The 21,401-nt window shown below is 43.0% G+C and overlaps 1 protein-coding gene across 5 annotated transcripts in view; it reads left to right on the top strand.

Annotated features, from left to right (window-relative positions):
• ntn2 (netrin 2) overlaps positions 1–20,854 on the top strand; it is a 70,353-nt gene extending 49,499 nt beyond the window's left edge. For 3 of the 5 annotated variants that reach the window (XM_035997193.1, XM_031315454.2, XM_031315452.2), the window contains exons 3-8: positions 289–477; positions 7,564–7,713; positions 10,022–10,075; positions 16,555–16,629; positions 16,723–19,998; positions 20,056–20,854. In XM_035997193.1, the coding sequence (XP_035853086.1) occupies positions 289–477; positions 7,564–7,713; positions 10,022–10,075; positions 16,555–16,629; positions 16,723–17,108 (854 nt within the window). In that variant the 3' untranslated portion in view covers positions 17,109–19,998; positions 20,056–20,854. Of the gene's footprint in view, positions 1–288; positions 478–7,563; positions 7,714–10,021; positions 10,076–16,554; positions 16,630–16,722; positions 20,011–20,055 lie in introns of all 5 variants that reach the window. The other 2 variants (XM_031315456.2, XM_031315455.2) reach the window with 2 other exon arrangements.
• Positions 20,855–21,401: the final 547 nt, after the last annotated feature.

The raw sequence follows: 21,401 nt of genomic DNA, 5'->3' as shown, positions 1-21,401 counted from the left end.
ATTCATTAATTATGAAATGGAGAAAATGAGCTCTGCAAATATCACTTTTGATTGATGAGTTCTGGAATAGCAGCCAAGCACACAGCCGGCCGCAGTGTAGATTAACTATTCACTATGTACGGCCTCTCTGCCAGCTCTCTTGTGATATACATGGTAGTAAGCATACTGTACTTTTGCATTGCACAGTCCATGCAAACATTTCATCTAAGCTTACATTCAGACTCTATAAGGATAAATACTGTGAAGATACTTTTACATTTACTAAATCTTTCCTTTCCCTCTCTGCAGCGTGCAACTGCAACCTCCACGCCCGCCGCTGTCGATTCAACATGGAGTTGTATAAGCTGTCGGGGAGGAAGAGCGGAGGAGTCTGCATGAACTGCCGCCACAACACCGCTGGCCGCCACTGCCACTACTGCAAGGAGGGCTTTTACAGAGACATGGCCAGACCCATCACTCACCGACGAGCCTGCAAAGGTAAAAGGATTTTCTGTGGTGCTAATTGCTTGTACTGTTTTTTTATACTTCGCTTGTCAGTCAAGCAGCAACTCTGATCTATTTTTCCTTCCATTTTCTGTTGATTACGTTTGATAGTCTCATTTCTTGGTCTATTTAAACACGGTGGTGCTCATGCAGCACTAAATACCCAGTTCTTCTTCTGCTGCCAGAAACATGAAATACAATAATATTTCTGGTAAAGAACAACTACTAATGGAAAAGTTTTCATGAACAAGGATCACTTGTGTGTTATATCAATCAGTAATAGAGAAGCAAAAAACATTCATTTATATGAAAATGTCACGGAGTATTACTTTAAGCTCAGTTTGACTTTTCATTTGGCAATATGCTGCGCTAAGGGTTTACAAAATGTTCAAACCAGAGCTGATTGAGACGTTCTAACCCTGCTAATACTTGTGTAATCATGTTTGAAAAAAGTTATGATTGGAAACACACACGATGGTAACTTTTAATACAAAATATCAGCATGTCATGCATGAGTTGCCATGCAATAGCAGAGAGAAACGGATTGATACTATGCCCCATGCTTTTCAGGCCGTCCCACCAAATGTTTCCCCATACCAGACACACCACATAATATAATCACTTGACCAAGGCATTTCTCATGGAAAAATATATTTTACCCCTTTATTATTTCACATTTGCAGTGAATATTTTTCAGCCTGATATTATGCTGAAAGCATTTCTCTTCTCTTGCTGGACTTGTTGCAAAAATAACACCAGTTTCCTGTACTTGTTGCTCAGGGAAATATTCAAATCAATAGCAGAGAGAGAGAAAGTGCTTTTTAGCCGGTTGATCCCGATGAAGGTAAATAATCACTTCCAGATAATAAAAAACAGAATTAGCGAGAGCTGCCAACGCTCATAGCCGTGAAGATCCTTTGGTTAAAATTTCATGGCGAAAGTCTCCCACTGGCTTCCGCTCAGTTTTCCTTCTGCAGCCGACCCAAGCTGTAACCAAACACCAAGAGGTTAGAAATGGCACAATATCAGGCCACTTTTGCCCATGTTAGTTGAGCTGAGAGGTCGAACCATTCATCATATAATGGCAAAAACTCCACAGTGACTTAGCCACATAACTTAAAACTGAAGTCATTTGACCTGTTGCTGTACCAAAGCACTGACAGAAAGAGATCTGCCTCAGTCCTGACAGGAGATCAGTCCTGAGATGTGCATCCCTGTGTGAGAATTGTCCCCTCATCTTCCATTTCCTGCATTACCTGAGTGTGTGATTCTCTCACACACACGCAAGCCCTTCCTAACGCCGCAATTTGTTCTTATCAAAGCCTTATGATCAGGTGGTAAACAGTTTATCTCCCTCCCTCACAAAGGCCCCAGATGTGACGGAAATGAAAGTTAACGTCTGAAAAAAGCCTCTGCTGAGCGTCTGGCTCCATGATTGATCAGAGCAATTCCACAGCCTTCTAGGAGCCGTCATTTTCTTTTGCCTCAGCCCTTGCTCACTATTTTTTTTTTTTTTATCTCCATCTTCTCCATCTCCCATGGTTGTTTATAACCACCATCTCCTCTTCCTCCCCAATTTCTCTCAACACGTCTCACGGCTTCCCTGATTTTATTTTTCAGCTCTGATATTTTGCTCTCCATGTGTCGGGATCAAGATAGAGGTCAGAGGTGCGGTATGGCTGAATGGGGGTCACGTCTGAAATGGAGTTACAACAATAAAATACAGGTGTTTTCTAAAGGCGAGACCGGAGTGGGGAGGGCTGGGGGCCGCGCAGGCTCTGAGAGGACAAACAGGCCATGTCTGTTTCTAATGAGCTCTGTAGATGGGTGTCTATACACAATCTGTGGAGTGTATGAGGAGGAGTAAACACCTCTCCCCTGCCTCCATCACCACCACCACCACTTACCTCCCACGTACACAAAACTGCAGGGCTCCAGTTCAAATGCCCAGGCACCAGCCTCTCCACGAGCCCTTTAAAGTGTCACAAGCATTAAAACAGTCAGCAAAATGAAAGAAACATGGCAATCACCACATGGCCTGGCTGCACTATATGAGCTCTTCAAAATCAAGGTTTTTTATGTGAATCCAAGCCGTACAGCTGGTATCCGTTGACCACAAGGAACATTGATAAAAGGCATAAAAAATGAGGCCATGGTCCATGTGAAGCAACATCGGCCAACATAAACCACACTGGCCGTATGCCTCAAATATCTTTCTGAAGCAGGGCATGAGGATCTTTGCTGTGGACAGAAAAAGCATTACGCAACCTAATTCTAAGGGTAATTTTAGATTTGTATTAACGTATGTGGCCTATAGCAGCATAAACATATGATCCTTGGGGTTGAATAACACCAATTCTTAACATTAAAGCTATAGTGCGTAGTTTCTGCCGCCCCCATGAGAAATTCTAGGTAATGACAACAAAACTGTCAGCGCGTCCACATGATATAATCCTTCTGTGACTGCCTTCCGTGACTGACTGAAAAAAGTTGGTTAGTTCGTTAGTTTGCACCTTGGTCAGTGAGGGCACTGTGTCTAGCGACCCATGATTTACAAAGGGGTGGTTCAGTTATTTTGATGCTGAGCTTCGACAGTATCCATACTGTCCACTACCACAAACAAGGCCTGGCTTTTGAAAAAAGTTCCTAACCAGCATAAAACGGAAATATGTTGTTAGAATCTGAATGCGGTTGGTTTTATTCATGGATGTATTTTAAGATGGTTTTATTTCCTTTAACCATGGAAGCGTAAACAAATAGTGTGTGAAGCAGCGGGAATGGGGAGGCGATGTGAAGAGGTCCAGCCAAATAAATAAGATATGGACGCGTCTTACGCAGCCTGGCGGAGAAGTAAACGACGCTGTGGAGAGAAATAGATGGCAACTATGATTTAAAATCAGGAATAATAAAAAACAAACATTTTCATTTTCACTTTTACCGGAGGCTGTATTACCGAGGGTCAGCGGCGCTGTGCCCGGCTTGGAAGCCGATGAAGGTTTGGCGGTGCCCCATATATACAGTATCTATGGCAACCAAACTTCAGTGGTGAGACAAAAGTGTGACGGTCAGGAAGACGTTTTGGCTGGGGGAAATACCAAGGGGGTAAGCTTCGCTTCAGAGCTCGAACCTCCTATGGCGCCATTTTGATGCTACAAAGCGATCACCCGACGTTAGCTTTCCATTGACTGCCATTCATTTTGACGTCACTTTGACAGCGAATAACTTTACATCTGAAGCGTTTAAAGACTTTATTTGTCCATTGTTTATTTCTAAAGAAACATGACAATGTATAAAAGGCTCCATTACCTTGTATCTCACGTTATGGCTCCGTAGCAGACGTTTTTATAAAAATAGGCTAACGATTGTGTCATAACCAAGCGACTTACTGTCGCATAGTAGAGGAATTACCATATAGTACAGGAGAAGCTTGCAGGCAGTTTCGACTTACATTAGCTGTTTAAGTTTAATTACTAATGTTAACTAGCATTTTAGTTAGCAATAATTACCCTGTGCCTATGTTATCTCCTTACATATACCTACGCTCTCCGGCTCTGCAAGATTGGGAATGATTGAGATTTCTCTTGGCAGCTACCAGAAGACTTACAACTTTCAGACTTTCAGGTTGCTCACGTCACATTTACGTCGTTTCTCTCAGTTGGAGGCTGCGCAATAACGCTCAGCGCTCACCGGAAAAGTGCTTCTAATATCCTTCACTGGTCTCCGTCAAGAGCAATGGGATCTGTTGGTCCATTCTTATATACTGACTATATGAGAATATACTGATCAGAAAATGTAAAGAAAATGTAACGGAATGTTGTAGAAATGTAGTGGAGTAGAAAGTATAGATAATTGCTGCAAAATGTAACAAAGTAAAAGTCAAAAGTATGCACTATTGATTCTACTTAAGTACAGATACGTGTAAAATGTACTTAAGTACAGTAACAAAGTATTTGTACTTCGTTACATTCCACCATTGAATTTTGGCCAGTACCTGTGACCTCAAGATTTTAATCCCAGATGTCGCTGAGAAGGTGTCCTTCAACATAGCGTTATTACACTAAATGCTAAAATAATGCTATATCTTTTAAGAAATTAATTGTGCATGATTTAAAAGTTTGTGCATAATGTATCCCTTTTATTTATTTTCACAATTAACTGACATACAAAACATCTTTCCAATCAAAGGCATTAATAAAACCACCCTCTCCAAATGTGGGTACTGCCAATAACTGCAGACAAAGAGCAGTCCTTGCAAGTACTTTATCCCATATGTATGCACACATGCACAACACGAATCAGTTAAACTGAGCCTGTCAAAGGACTACAAATCCCAACGCGGTGCCTGTCACGTCTGCAGTCGCAAAAGGCTTGAAAAGTCATCAACCTCTGAGGACGTTTTTACTGCTTCTTAACTGGCCCGAGCCCCTACTCATAAAACTTCAGAAAAGCAGTTCAAGGAGAAGAGCTGGGGGTGGAGATTGACCCCCCCGCCCAATCCCCATCCTGCCTCTTACAGCCCGTTCAGATCTGGCAGTTGCTGGTTGTTTACTGAACATTGCGGACTCTGACAGTAAACTCTGATGTCTTACCAGCCTATGATTGTTTAGATGGGGAAGTGAGAGCATTTAACATTACTCACATCTTGTTCTTACTGACCGGATCGACTTGATAGCTTGTGCTGTTCAGTGATCAGCCAGGAAACAACGGCCACATGTCTCGGCAGGCATGACAGACCAACTCCAGACTTGTATCAGACAGATCAAATAACGGGGGGGGGGGGTCCCACATGTGCTTTGGACAAATCATTTCACAGGAAAGAAGGAGGGCCCAAACTCCAGGAATGACAGATTCTCAAATGGTCCATGGACACTGTAGTAGGCTACCTGGTAACAGTGGCAGGAGCTCTGGCTCTGACTGATGAGGGTGGGTATGGAGGTGAGGATATAGGGGGACTCAAATGGTGGGGATTTTGCACGGACGCTGAAGCATCAGATTTACGTCTCTGTGTACAGCTTCAAACAGAGTGCAGCCACTTTGGCACCTGTGGACCGGTTGGCCTTGCCGGAAAAAAGGCAAACGTGTTTCTGAAGATCTGAGCCGCAGTTAATCCCTCCCCACCAAGCCGCCAGAGACACACACACACACACACACACACACACACACACACACACACACACACATATATACACACACACACACACACACACACACACACACACACACACACACACACACACACACACACACAAAATCACTCTTGGGTCAGTTTCAGCCATTTAAACCCTTCCTTTGCCCAGTCAACAGGTGGTAGGGTCCTCAGGCTCTCCTCTGTTGTAGCAGCTAAAAAATGTCCGGTGCAAATAAACACATTCGCGGTTCCGTCAAGTGGTGGGAAGAAACCGTGGCATGTTAGCAGCTGCCTTCCTCTGGCAAGCCCTGTAACAAACTGTTGGGTTACAGGGTTTTTCCCCAAAGTGTAATGTTGGCCTTTCTTGTCTTTTTCGTGATAAGCTTGGACAATTACAGCTATCGAATTACAGCCGAGACACACTCTTTAGGCATTTTCCACTAGCCTGCGCCTGTTCTCCAAAGAATTACATTGAAAATAAGGGGAAAAGGCAGAATGTTCACCTTGCATTTCATTGTTTATTGTATTTTTGGCAGCATATCAGTAAAAAAGATACAAAAGGATTCTTCTCTGTATTCTGACTTGTTTTGTTCAGAAACCAATCCGTCACACCCCCGAAGACTGCTCAAGAAGATACAAAAGTCTTCAATTTGTTTTGAAATGTCACTGATGTGTTTGTATGGCTTGATTGCCGTGAAATGTTAAGTATGCGTTTATTACTGAAAGAACAAATGTCTGTTTATTTAGTGGAGCCTGAGTAGCCGCAGTTTGGTTAGATTCACTGTTGTTTATGCTGTTGAGCACACCAGAGGCTCTGTTTGGACTACACTGACACACTCTCACTCTCTCTCTGTTTCTCTCCAAACCTCCACTTTACTTCTCACTCTCCGATATGTTGCTTCTCCCTCTCCCTGTCATCGTCTCTGACACCTTGTAAAGCTCTCTCAGAAGGCTTCGGACCAACAACGCCAGCTCTTGTATTTAACAGCTCTTTAAACCAAAAAAAAAAGAAAAAAAGAAAGCCTCACGTTGTTTAAGGGGGCTTGAATAAATTGCCTAGAACCAGCACAAGTCATAAAAGCCTCGCCAAAACGTGGTGACCGGAGCATTGCTTGTTGTTGTTGGCGTTTGCCGGGCATTGACTGAACTTTCGGGAAGTGATGAAACAGCGGAGCGTGTCACCAGGCAGGCACTGGACTGCACACAGCAGTGAGGAGAGCGGAAACAAGCAATGAGAGAGGAGGGCACAGTGTGCCCTTCTGGGACTCCTGACAGTGATTCTCTAAATCAGAGATCTTCAACAGGGGGTCCGCTATCCCTAGGGGGTCCTCAGAGTCACAGCAAGGGGGGCCGCCAAATTGTTGTTTAAATACTTTTTTGAAATGTCTTTTCCCCCAAACTTAAAATATGTCTGAATATACATTAACATGAATCAAACATATTATTAGCAAAGATAAATATGTAAATACTAGCTCAGTATTGTAGGGCACCATACAAAGTATGTTTAAAGACTTTAGGTCACCCTACACATAGGGTAGGCCCATTTTATTATGCAACTCAATTTTATACAATATATGTAGTAGGGGGTCCCCTCACGTCTTTCTTTCAGGTTAGGGGTCATTGGCCTAAAAGTGTTAAAGACCCCTGCTCTAAATGCATCACTCGATCCCCCTACTACTGTCTTCTACTATCACACATGAGTTCTTTCTCTATTTCTCTCGTTCACACAAACAGATACACATGCACAGTGTGTCGCCTTCTGGAAGTTCAGGGAACACACACAAAAACAGAAACAGACAGGAATCCAAATCTGAGGAATAAGCACGGTCTCTTCTGAGTCATTTTGTTTAACGAATCAACATCTAATACATTTTGTCTCTCCCTTCTTTCTTTTATCACAATCTTCCCTCATCCCTTCACACCTGTCTCTGTTCCCGACCCCCACCCCCCAGCCTGTGACTGCCACCCCGTGGGCGCAGCAGGCAAGACGTGCAACCAGACCACAGGCCAGTGCCCCTGCAAGGACGGCGTCACCGGCATCACTTGTAACCGCTGCGCCAAGGGCTACCAGCAGAGTCGTTCACCCGTGGCCCCCTGCATCAGTGAGTGACTCACATGCACACACAACTACTAGTCATTGCATATGACACTGTCTTCAGCTTGGTCATTTAATCATCTTGGCAGTGAGTCACTGCGTAAAACTGCAAAACACAGACAAGCTCCATTGTGAAGAACATAATAAAACATAAGGCATAATACATAGTTACAATAGAGTAGTGACCTACGCTAAACGCAGCACATACTCAAACCGGTAAGATTACAGAGCATAATTGAAAGCACACTTCCTTCTCTGTTGCCTAAAGTCATTCTGGCCTTCTGACAGGCACACCCAACCCAATCTCTGCACTGCATATATACAGTACATGTGTTCTGTGGGTTTGCACGGCCACTGAAAATGCAATGATAATTTCATAGAGGACAGCTCAAACGTGTGCAAACAAGGGCCCAGATGTAAAGTCAGGCTAGCTGGTAGTGTGAGAACTCAAGACTTGGTTATTGTTGTTCCACTTGCTGTCAACGATGTATAGTGGGTGTGTATGTGTACTCTTGTTGCTGTAGTTTGCATGTCGACTACATCAGGTTTTTAATTTCCTGTGACAAATGTGTATGCGTGCGTGTGGGTTATGAATTTCACCAGCGGCCCGACACATGCAGGCGTGTGTAATAGAGGGCAACTTTCCACCAACACGGTATGCCAGGCGGTGCGGGCACACACTCCCAAAGACGACCTCCACCAAAAGCAAACCGTGCCGCCCAGTGCCGTACCGAGCTCCGCCACACTGTGCCACATGGTGCCGTGTTGTTTCTCTCACATGCAGCTCCGGAGCAGATGGCGGATGGGCGAGAAGGAGAAAACAACTGTGGTCATGGATGGCAGACCCCACTCATTTGAGTGCCACTGAACCATCCAAGTGAGAACAAGAAGAATTGTGTATGTGCGTTTAAGTAACGGGCGCACATTTGGATCCATTACGAATAGCATTAATGACAACTGTGTGTGTCAATATGGCTTTGTGGTGGGCATCTTACCTCCTATTGAGGCTCCCGGACCCCAAGACAGAAGACAAGCCCATTAAGCAGCCAATTAGTATGATGGCAGCAACCCTCATCTGAATGATCCTTTTATCATCTGTCTGTCTTCACATGATGTGGCCATGAGGGCACACAGACTCAAATTGGCTTCTAGCAGCTGCGCCTGCCGTCACAAAGCTCCGTGCCCTTATTTGTTTTTGTTGGCGGGGTGTCCATAATTTCAGCGAGACAACTGCTGCTTTTCCCTCAAAACAGCTTTCCAACAACCCCCCCTCCCACACACTCCCACTCGCTTGGTTCAAACCCTCAACCTCCAAATCCAATCAAAAGCAGATCCTCTGGTGGATGCTAAGCCGGTGTTCCAGTAACTCTGTTTACGGTAAAAGCAGTGGGCCCGTCGTTAGCATTAGCATTTGTATTGGGAAGTTGCATACAATTAGAAGAGAAGTCCTGGAGGAATTCCACGAAGCACTTTTTAGTGTAGCCAGCGGGCACAGTGAGGGAGGGCTGCATCTGTCTCAAGACGATCCAACCAAAATTGCCCCCTTGCCATCTGTCCATCTGTCTATACATGCTCGCATGGAGATTACATAGCAGTGTTAACCCAGCATCTGTTAGGGGAGGACGAGACTAATCTAGAGCAGCCACCTTTCCATTTCAATCAGTTTGCCTCAAAGAACTTCTCTCTCAGATGTATCAAGTGTGCCGACTTTGAATGGACTGACTTCTCGTAACTGGATTACTGGGTGAATTTGTGGTGCGTCTACTGAGTGTGGCTCAAAGCTTAAATCTGGTCCTCTGACCTCCATTATTTCTTCCACTTCCACTGTCTCAGGATCTTTCAATGTATTCCTTAAAAATGACAGTGGAACCACCACATTAGTCTGTGGAATGCATGGCTTATTTAAGCCTGTCTTCCCTCTCACCACCAATAAGTATCTCTGTCAGTCTGTCAGTGTTTATCTAGCATGTCTGTCTGCAATGCCCCATGTGTTTTCATGTGTATAGTTGACATATCTCACAATCCAAACCTACAGTACGACTACCCTGGTATTCTCTCTTATTGTCTATGGTGAGCAAATATACTTCTCCTCAATGCTAAGCTTACCCTGTTTATTTTGTAGTAAGTTTGTTTATATATCCACAAAACCTCCCTATACCACCTATTTGGAATAAGTTTTAAAGAATTCAGACATACTGTACTTTATTATATTGACCACACATGCACGGTTAGCCAGAATGAAGCCAAATCACTTGAAAGGCGTGGATTTACATTTACGCAGCGAAATAACTTTGTATTTCTTGTGTGTGTTTCAGAAATCCCAGTGGTCAACCCCACAGCTGTGGTGAGCAGCACAGAGGAACCAGCAGGTTAGTTCACTCGCTGCACCTCGCCCATAAGCACCACTGCTTTATGAGAGGAACAAAAACATATTTTTTTAATATTTCTGGACTTGAGTTTTAAGGTGTGGAATAAATATTAATGAAGGGTGGGGCCCCTCTTTTGAAGTTCGGCAAAGAGAACGAGTGCACTGGGACCTGCAGAATTGTTCCATTGTCTTAAAAAACCTGTGTCCTTGGCACGGTTTCCTCCAACCGCTAACCTCAAGTTAGTGGAGCCTCGCTGTGCTCGAAATATAGCTGCAGCTTAAAGCCAAGGCCGGCAGATAGGCAGCAGAGGTGATTAGTTAAAGTTTATCTGGGAGATATAGTGAAAGGGAGAGTTTTGAGGCGTGAAAAGAGGTTTGGCAAGTGGCTGGGGGGAAATTTGTTCAGACCCTCTAACTGTCCAATTTACGCTCCGGTCAATTACACCCTGCCCTTATTTTTCATTCTGTGGCTGTTTGATTTGAATAGTGGTGTTGATTTGGAAATGTTGATTCATTAGTGGGTTTATAACATATATCATCACTCAGACTGCACCATTCAAAGCACATAATTTTAGGGTTTTTCTATCCTTTCATTTAGTCAGAAAGCTCACTTTTGACTTATGGACTTCTTACATTTCAAATACAGTTTAAGGTGTGAGTTATAGGGTTAAAGGAACACGCCGACTTATTGGTACTTTAGCTTATTCACCGTAACCCCCAGAGTTAGATAAGTCCATACATACCCTTCTCATCTCCGTGCTTGTTGTAACTCTGTCCGACTGTTCCACCGGTAGCTTAGCCTAGCACGAATCCTGAAGGTAATCGGTTCCAACTAGCCTACTGCTCCCAATAAGTGACAACATTACGGCAACATGTTCCTATTTACATGTTGTGATTTGTATAGTCACAGCGTGTACAAATAACAAGGTCACATGAGACACAGCCATCTTCTAACTGTTGGAACCAATTACCTTCAGGATTCGTGCTAGGCTAAGCTACCGGTGGAACCGTCAGACAGAGTTACAACACGCACAGAGATGAGAAGGGTATGTATGGACTTCTCTCTGGGGGTTACGGTGAATAAGCTAAAGTCCCAATAAGTCGGCGTGTTCCTTTAAAGATGTCTATGGCTGATTATGACTTCATTTCACAGGAAAATATTGAAACTGAAGGCCAAACTTGGTCACACAGCCGATGAACATTGTATACATACATACTATAGAAAAAAACCTCCTTTCAAATCGAATGGTATAGAATGAATACATTGGCTTACATTAAAGGAATAGTTTGACATTTTGGGAAATAAGCTTTTTTGCTGTATTGCCATTAAATGAGAAGATGTATATCACTCATGTTTGTGCGATATATTGTAAATTGGCTAAACTAAATTAGCTTAGGTTAGCTTAGCACAAAGACTGGAAACAGAAATATTGCAAGAATTTATCCATCACATGAACCCCCTTAAAACCACAAATTGTTTTACAGATTAAACAAAGGAGATATACAGTACAGTAACAGATTTTGTTACCTTTGACAGAGCCAGGCTAGCTGCTAAGCTAAGCTAACCGGGCGCTGGCTCCAGCTGCATATATACCGCACAGACATGAAAGCAATATTTATCATCTTTTTCAAATCTCAAAAAATCTGTCTAAGTATTATTTTTAAGGTACATAATACAGTATATCAATAATAATACATTTCTCACGTTTGCAACTTCTTTTCATTCTCATTCTGTTTCCTCTCATTACTCGGGTCTTTGAGCCTTTTTGGAAAAATAAACAAAAAAATGCACAGTCCTGCCCTTTCTTGTGTTTACAACTTCCCCTGGGAAAATGTTACGGGGTCTCAGAACACAAAAGTTGTTGATCGCCAATTCACCTCAGGCTCTTCCAAACACACCAGAGCATTTCCCCCATCCTTCTCCTTCCTAAACTAAAGAACAAGCTTCACCATCAGAAACCCAAGGCCCCTAAAACGTTTTTGTGTAAGGGGCGGTGGGTGCAATTTGTCCTTGTCATGGCACAGTGAGAGGGGCTAAAGGGAACGAGGGCATCAAAGCCCCCGGAGCCAATTGTGAGTGTTTTCAGTAGGCCGGTCTTCTGGGTCAGTGGGCGATTCAACGAGAACTTTTCCAGGTGAACAACCAGCAGTAAGCGACTCTTCATTCATGGGAAAACACACACTGTCTCCCAGCCAGCGTTTCACCACTGATACCTTTAGGCCAGCCACTGTATACCGCACACAATGGCAGAGATCTAATGAAATCCATGCGCATCTCATACAAATGCATGCCTGTCACAGTTGCATGCACACTTACATGATAATGATCTGCACATGAAACCACATGCTCACTTTTAATGAAAAAGACCTTAAGCAAGCTATGATATTTAAAGCTATAGTGCATAGTTTCTGTCTCCCACATGAGGAATGGAAAGGTAATGACAACAATTCTGTCGGTGCATCCACATGACACAAGCCTTCCGTGATTGCGCTTTACCCCCACCCCTCCTCCACACAGTTGCTATGTAGTAAAGGAGGACACGGAGGATTTAAAAAAAAAACATGGTGAACTCTTCAGAAGAGGTAATTATCTTTACTCGAGTTTCTGAGCGCGAAGGTCGCCGGACGACACCAATTTCTAAACACAGCCATGCTGAGAAAGTTGAGTTTTGAGGAGCTGATAATCTTAATTAGCTTTGTATCAACTCATTTGGCAATGGCTTGAATGTAATAGACTTTCATTATTACAAAAAATGTACACACTAAAGCTTTAACATTTATTTATTTAAAGTATGTGAGTAATGTACAACACACACAAATCCATCCACACGTACACCTCTGCACCCGTCCACATCTACACCTCCACTCATCTTTTTTTTTTTTTTTTTGAGTCCCCCTGTCTAGAGGTTATTGGAAGCTGCCATCTGCTCTCTCTTTCCCCCTTTCTTTCCTTGTCACTCCTCTCTCTGGCTAATAAAATCTCCAGCGCTCTGATATACAGCCAAGCCTCCTGGACATTTTTATGGGCTCCTTGGTTCCCCTGTTTCGTTCTCCTCCTGCACTCCTTCCATTGCTCCATCCGTCCTTCTGCAAAAGAAATGAACGATGCAAAATCCCAACTCTCATGCAACCCCAGAAAGCGTAATTTCTCTCTCTCACGACCGCTATTTGTTTCTACTTTGGACAGTTGACGTCCAGCAATTTTATTTGGTTTGCTTTGGGAAGCAATATGACTGAATGGTTTTCCTTTTTGAAGGCAATGAGAGGCCTGACTGCAGATACCAGTCCAGTTACCAGCATGTGGTTTTTCAGTTGCCCTGACATTCCAAGCGAGGGGCATGGTCAGCTTTTCGTGTCCCCTCAATGAAACTGACTAGAACCATGTTGAAATATGCCCTTCTTGGCATTCTCCATCATTTTCATATATTTTTTCCTTAACTTTGTGTCCTCCTCATAGTTTTGTAATTGAAATAAGTGGATCCAAAATTCTACGGTTCATAAAATCCAGTGGCATCCAGTCAAGTACAGTAGAGCCTTGCTAATGATTAACTGTGTCTCGTTCGTTCTTGTTCAGCTCCAGTAGCGTCGTCGTTGCCATGAGCACAGTTTAAAAACACAAAGCAATGCTATACATTTTTTTTTTCAATGATTCGTGTTATTGATTTCTAACATGAGCACTTTCATCTGTTTTTTGAAAGTTGATTTAATTTGGCCTGTCTTCTTTGTTCTCCATCCCCTCTGCTCTCAGCTCACGGAAAATGCATTTCGTCATCACAGAGAAGCAAAGCTTTTAATGTTGAGATGACAAAAATAAATATTTCAAGGTCGCAAGAAACAATCCATGGGAAATAATTACATGCACATGCTCTATCTGACTTAACTTATCTCCAACATTTTCGGTCCATAGGAAGTCTTGTACACAGTCATTATTCAACATCAATTTACAGATAAATTCAACTATTCTTGTAGTTTGTTTTTCAGGTTGAAGGTGAACTTTGGGCCAAAGAGTTAAAAGATATATATGACTGTGGTCAGAGCGGTCCTAGACTGAGAAATTCAGGGCAGAACCATTTCCAGTGCAGTTTCTAAAAAAAGAAGAAGCTCATAGATAAATGAAAACTAAGCCAAACCAAGGTTTGTTTTAGAGTCCGATAAGTAGAGATCAGAGATTGGTCACTCAGCCAAGAGGTCCATTTTAACAGTCACAATCGTAATTATAACACCTCATCACTGGCGGCTCCGCCTATGAATGGTCAGTGGAGGTCATCTGTCCAATGTGTGGTCTCAGTCGTCACGCTGGCAGCCAAGGTCTATTCACATCCATCCAACCATGACTGCTTCCACTGCGCTCTGTCTTTACTCAAGACCCCCGAAAACATGTCAGACTGAACACTTTTACTCCTCTGGTATGTTTCAACTTGCGTCCCAGCCCTGGCTGTTGCAGCGGTCAGATGTGTGATTTGTCAGAAGTTGTATTTTAACAAAAAAAAGAAAACAAGCTCAACTTTATGCTACCTGCTCCAGTTTTTCTAGGAGCCTTCTGTCCTGTCAGTGAATAGATATTGTTGTGAGGGCAAGTGTGAATATGAGCATACTCGCCTCAATGTTATAAAACAATACAAGTACAAATATAATCCAAAACATATATATCTTATACATATTCATGTGCTAAAGGTCCCATATTTTTAAAAAGTGAGATTTCCATGTCTTTATTATAAAGCTGGTTGAGGTGCTATATAAATACTGTGGAAGTATCAAAATACTAAATCCACAGAGAAATATACACAGCCCGTATTCAGAAACTGTGCCTTTTAAACGAGCCGTCAGGATTTTTGTACGTTGTGATGTCACATATGTACTATATATAGGTAGAAAGTGCATCTACAGTGCTTTTACAGTCATTCCCCGGCTGCAATGACAGACGTCGAGAGCGCAAATGCAAACACTGACCAATCAGAGTAGACTGGGCTTTATCGGGAGGGGGCTTAAAGAGACAGGCGCTAAAATACCTGAATACAGCTACAGAGGATAGATTGGGGTGCAATCTAATGAGTTTCTTTAGGAATATCTGTTATAGTACACAACCAAGTTATTTGTACAGATGCACTATGCAGATATGCAATGTATAGAGCCATTTATAAAAAAAGAAAAGAAAAATAATGTATGTGTTAAATAAAAAAAACAAATAAACAAGAACAACGTTGACTTGTATTTGTCTTAAACATGATTTTATTGAGACTTTTATTTGTGTTATATGTTTTATTTTGTTATGTTATGTTTTGTTGTGTGTGACCCCAAGGGAGTAAGCCTCTCTCCACAACGTGTACCGCCTATGGAGCCATTTTGATGCTAACAAGCACTCAACCTCCGTTAGCATTCCATTGAGTGCCATTCATTTTGATGTCACTTTAACAGCGAATAACTTTACATCTGAAGCATTTAAAGACTTTATTTGTCCATTGTTTATTTCTAAAGAAACACGACAATGTATAAAAGGTTCCATTACCTTGTACCTCACGTTATGGCTCCGTAGCAGACGTTTTTGTAAAAATAGGCTAACGACTGTGTCATAACCACGCGACTTACTGTCGCATAGTAGAGGAATTACCGTATAGTACAGGAGAAGCTCGCAGGCAGTTTTGACCTACATTAGCTGTTTAAGTTGAATTAATAATATTAACTAGCATTTTAGTTAGCAACAATTAGCCTGTGCCTATGTTCTCTCCTTACATATACCTACGCTCTCCGGCTCTGCAAGATTGGGAATGACTGAGATTTCTCTTGGCAGCTACCAGAAGACTTACAACTTTCAGACTTTCAGGTTGCTCACGTCACATTTACGTCGTTTCTCTCAGTTGGAGGCTGCGCAATAACGCTCAGCGCTCACCGGAAAAGTGCTTCTAATATCCTTCACTGGTCTCCGTCAAGAGCAACGGGATATTTGGGTCCATTTCTATTTACTGTCTATGGTGGACCCCAGGAAGAGTAGCTGCTACCTTAGTGGCAGCTAATGGGGATCCAAATAAAGAATAAAAGTATATTAAGACAGACAGTATGAGAAAAATAATGTGTTTTTTGAACATTAAAGCATGTAAACATGTTTTAGTAAAACCCCCAAATGAAAGTATGAACCTGAAAATGAGCATAATATGGGACCTTTAAAATATAACAAACTTGGCCTGCGTGCATGTGCAGAAACAAGCACATAGTGATTTATTCTGATGCTGTTGAGTGTGTTTATTGGCAGTTTCACAGCACATAACAGTTTACAGTGTTTTGTCACACTAACTTTGTATTACAGATGTGCTGGTGTTGCAACAAAAGCACCATATAATGTGCTATGAAACAGTGCCAAATATAATGCAACCTTATGACAACGACTCAAAGTGTGTAAGTGTCCCATTATGTGTGTAATGTGAGTGTCAGTAAGTATTGTTAAGTTACAGCCTGCTTTACACGAGTTGTCCTAATTTTTTTCAGATTGTGAGTCCTACTGTAAACCAGTGAAGGGCAACCTGAAGATCAACATGAAGAAATATTGCAAAAAGGATTATGGTAAGAGAATAGAATTACTTATCAACTGTAATTAATAAATGTGCTGTGTCAGGAGTATTGACCTGAGCGTATTTTTTATCAATGTGTCCTCAGCGGTGCAAGTGAACGTGCTGGACATGGAGACGGTGGGGGACTGGGCCAAGTTCTCAGTTAATTTGGTGTCCGTGTACAAGAGCCGCGGCGAGCCCCTGAAGCGAGGAGACAACATCCTGTGGGTACACATGAAGGACCTGGCCTGCAAATGTCCCAAGATCCAGATGAGCAAACGATTCTTGGTTATGGGGGGCAGCGACGGCGGGACGGGCACTGGGACAGGTCCAGGGGTTGGGCCCGGGGGCGGAGCCACCAGTCCTGGGGCAGAGCGCGTGGGCTTAATGGCTGATAAGAACAGCCTGGTGATCCAGTGGAGGGACATTTGGACGAGACGCCTAAGGAAGTTCCAGCGCAAAGAGAAGAAGGGGAAGTGCAGCAAAGCATGATGGGAAAACAGCGTTCATCCTTACCTCTCCCTCCCTTCATGAACCCTTACCCAGTGATCTCCTTCCCCCCTTGTCTTCCCCCATCACGGGAACACTGCACATTAGAAAGACTGCATGTACCCTGCCTGTTTTTAAGGACCACGTTTTGTGTATATTGTATAATGATTTTCCTTTTTATTTCTCAAGGTTTGTCTTTGTTATGTCAGTTGTCTTTTTTTGTCCAATTGGTTTGCCTTAAAAAGGGACCATTAAAAAGGGTATGAAGTGTAGACAAAAGCAGATGCCATTCCCTCCCTCGACGACGACAGCGTAAATGTCCACTCGTCCCCCAACTACGCCCCCCTGACCCTCAACCTGCTCTTCCTGTCAAGACTGACTGTCTCCTGCGACTTTGTTTGACATATACCACACTTCTCTGAGGATTTTATTCGACAGTGTTTGTCACTGACTTATTTCAGCAACAAGACAAGCTGCACAACCTCAGCTTGGCCTCCTCACGTTTCATTGTTGAAACACCTCGGATCAGCTCGAGCTGGACCACATGACTCAACATTTGCTTTTAAAATGTTCATAAAAAAATGGGCCTACTTGCTTTAGGTCTCTGTAGTAACTTCTACAGACTGTAACTATGAAACTCTCGTCACATGAGGAACCAAGGGCTCCCTTTGCAGGGATGTTTTCCACAGCAAACCTCAGTCTCACCACCACTGCTGCTGCCACCACCAGACAGCCGTCACAGAATAAACTGCCTGTGTAGGCTCCTATATCCACTGCTCATAGTAGAGTTTATATTCTTCGTGTGGCTACGTTTTATCTCCTCCATCCATATGCCTGCCGTATCCTTATTTGAGATATATCCTTTTGTTTCATTTTAAGCAGAACAAATCCTGTTAGCATGTGTGAGTCACATTCCAGGCCTCCGGGGCTGTGCCTCTTCACCACTAGTCCCTCTCATGAGTGGTTTATAAAGTCATGCATCACCATCATGACTCATTGCTTGTCACTTTTTTTCTGGAAGACAGATTAAGCGGTGTGGACAAACGGCTGGAATTTTTTAGAACAATACCAATATTTCCAAGGAGACTTTTCTTCGCTTTATGGATACTGTCCTTCCACATGTCGCTGTGTGGCCATGTCATGTCATTTCTTTGTATTTAAATGTCTGAACATTTTCCTGATGCGTCCAGTGACTGGCAGGCTTTTGTTTGCCGTATTAAGAGATTGAAACGAGAGTTCCTTTTCATGCAGTAAAAAGAAAACAAGTCGGATAAACAACATAGTCGTGTTTTTCTGTAGTGTATTTTGACAAAATGAATGAGGCTGGAAAGTTTTTAGCGCTCACTGATTGTATTATGACATGAGAGGATCATATTTCATTCCTCGTGCTTTGTTATGTTTGCATGTTTGTGGTTTTTGCTGGTCCATCAAAACCCTACAGTGAGCAAGAACTAAACTTAAAATGAGCATCAAGATCCAAAGGAAAACTTCCCAAGTCATCTTCCCCTACTTGCCTACCCTCACACAGTCATGTCACTGTCATCCTTTGCCAAATAACCATAGTCAGTTTTTAAATTCAATTAAGAGACTATGAAAGTCATGACCAACGAAAAACCACAGAGAGACCCATCTGGTTGCTCTCAAGCTTTTTATCTGCCGTTTGCTGTTATTTCATTTTGTAAAGCACATTACAATTTATTTAAATAGAGTACAAGATAAACACAGTTATGAGGAGAACATCAAGCTAGCGTAGCAGCGAGTGTGCCGACAGGTATTTCATGCTAGCGAGTGGTTACGCTCCTCTGGCTGCGGCGGTATGTTTGGTTTGTCATTCTTCCAAAAGTGTCTCTCCTCCGCTCTCTTCTCTGTGTCAGCCACCACCCTCCCCAAACTCCCTTTTTTAAACCCATTTTGCATGTTGTTGTGTATTCAGTGTCTTAGATAAGTGACAGCACAGAACGAGGCTGCCAAAACCCCTCGGTGGTGTACAGTACTGCACTGTAGCTCTTATTTTTACGTCTTCCGAGAATGTATGTCAAACTGTGAAGAACACACTCACACAGGTGTATGGTCTGATTGTAAGTGTTTATGAAATATGTCAAGTATGTCACCAAGCTTAAGAATGTGGACGCCATGACAATTGATGCGATTGATGAACAGGATGTTGTTCAAATGATTGTGGATCTTTCATGCTTATCTGTCTGTCTTACAATGATATTTTGAATAATACAAAAACAAACCTGTAACCAAAATGAGTTATTATCACCTAACGTGATTTGTAGTGTGTGACAAAAAGAGCAAAGAAGGACAAAAAAAAAAAAGTCTTGACAGCACTATGCCCATGCAAGGCACAATTCCCACCCGTTGGAATTTCACAAAAATGCAGAACCAAACAGTCAATTATTTGTGTGTTGGCTGTCCGCAGTGGCCCGTCAGACAGGTGGTGTTACAGTAGCACCAGTCTCCTCGCAGCGGTATGCGAGTATGCCGTGACACATCATGATTGACGGTCAAATTACGTGCCCGGGAGGCCTCTCTGGCGCTCAACTCCTTAAGCACCCAACACACTTGCGGAGGAACTGCGGTGTCCTTGAATCTGGACTCACGCACAAAAATCCCTCTTTCCTTTCTTTTGGCTCTCAGTTTTCCATTTCTTAAGTGCCCACCCTGAATGTTGGAATAAAGATAAGAAGTGGGCCAGATGTTGTTTGGGGGGTGGAAGTGTAGTCTTGTGAAAGCTATTTAGTGAGCCTCATAGGGAGAGCCGTCCTGTTGTTATACGTTAACAAGCCCAGCAGCTTGGCAGTGGAACTGAGGCCATAACTGCTTTGCTTTGTTTCCTCCCCTCCCTTTGCAGCATTTATAGCATTCACAGGTGTGTGTGTGTGTGTGTGTGTGTGTGTGTGTGTGTGTGTGTGTGTGTGTGTGTGTGTGTGTGTGTGTGTGTGAGAGTGTGTGTGTGTCTAATTAACCTTACCCAAGTAAACAAGTGATATGCACATGAAGGTGCAGAGAGGGGAGCAAGCTCTCATTTGAAGGCAGACCTTTTAGGGGTTTTGCCACTGTTTTATTGTTTGCATTGACGAGTCTGAACAGCCTATGATGAAGAATTCTCATTTACATTTCCCCCCTGGCCTGATTCCCATTTCATTCTGGTTCACTTCCATCTCACCTTGTTGAATAAGTCTTGACACGTTTTTAATGTTGTAAATATGTACTGAACTGCCTCTGCCATTCATGTTGTCTTTTGTAAAAGCATCACTTGGCCTGGGATGACTCACGTGTATGGATGTACAAACCAGATGATGTTATATGGATGTGGAAACCAGAAACATATGCTTTTGTGATCACGACCAGAAGATGTGGTTCAGATATTACACAGAATGTATTCCTTTTTTGGTTTTATGTTGTTTCCAGACAACAACCGCCCAATTGTCAATGACTTTGAGGAGAATTAAATACAAATGTGAGACGGGCTGATCGGACCCTCTGCTTTTAACATAGAGGCAATGACGGCAAATGACACAACAACCCACTACTTTCTGTTGCATTAATGTCCTGGGAATATTAGTTCACTCACAGAAATTGTCCACCTATCTTTATCTGGGAACAAAGGGTTTCTTCCCTCCGTTCAATCCTGCTCTTTACTTCTGTTATATCAAAGTCTTCCCTGTACATTTTTCCTCTGAGGCAATGAACCACTGACTTTTTAATCTAAATGATAAAAAAAATAAATTATTAGTTAATGAGCTGTGTGCTGTGTTGATCATCTGTCTCTTTAATTGCAGTCATTAGCCTGAGCTGCGGAAATAATGTCAAATTGATATGTGTGTGTTTCCCATGGAAAGTATGCTCGCATACAGTGGGCACCGCTCTGGTGTGTTTCCACTCACACAGGGGCTAGACTGGGGTCTGAAGGGGGAGAGTACTGGGTAGAGCGGCTCCCCTCCTCTATGAACAGAGCAAGAGCTAAAGCTCTGTAAATAAACAGCGAGGCGCACACACACACACACACACACACACACACACACTTGAATGTGTACCTCACCTCTAAGGAAACCCAACTCCCGAGTTGGGTTTCCCTCTCACCTACAGTCTCCTCTCTCCTCGTCTCCCACCCTCTAACTAAACAGGCCAGCTCCATCCATCCTCCTGAAGGTAAATTACAGGAAAGCGACCATTTATCATCACTCTCCCCAGGCATGGCCATCAAGGCTTTGAGAATAGAGGTTGCTGAGATTGTCTGGACACACACACGCACGCATGCACACATACCATGACGTCTCTGCATCAAGC

This window comes from Sander lucioperca, chromosome 22 (genome assembly GCF_008315115.2).
Source record: "Sander lucioperca isolate FBNREF2018 chromosome 22, SLUC_FBN_1.2, whole genome shotgun sequence".
Taxonomy (NCBI): Eukaryota; Metazoa; Chordata; class Actinopteri; order Perciformes; family Percidae; genus Sander; species Sander lucioperca.
This window is presented reverse-complemented; position numbering and strand designations above follow the sequence as displayed.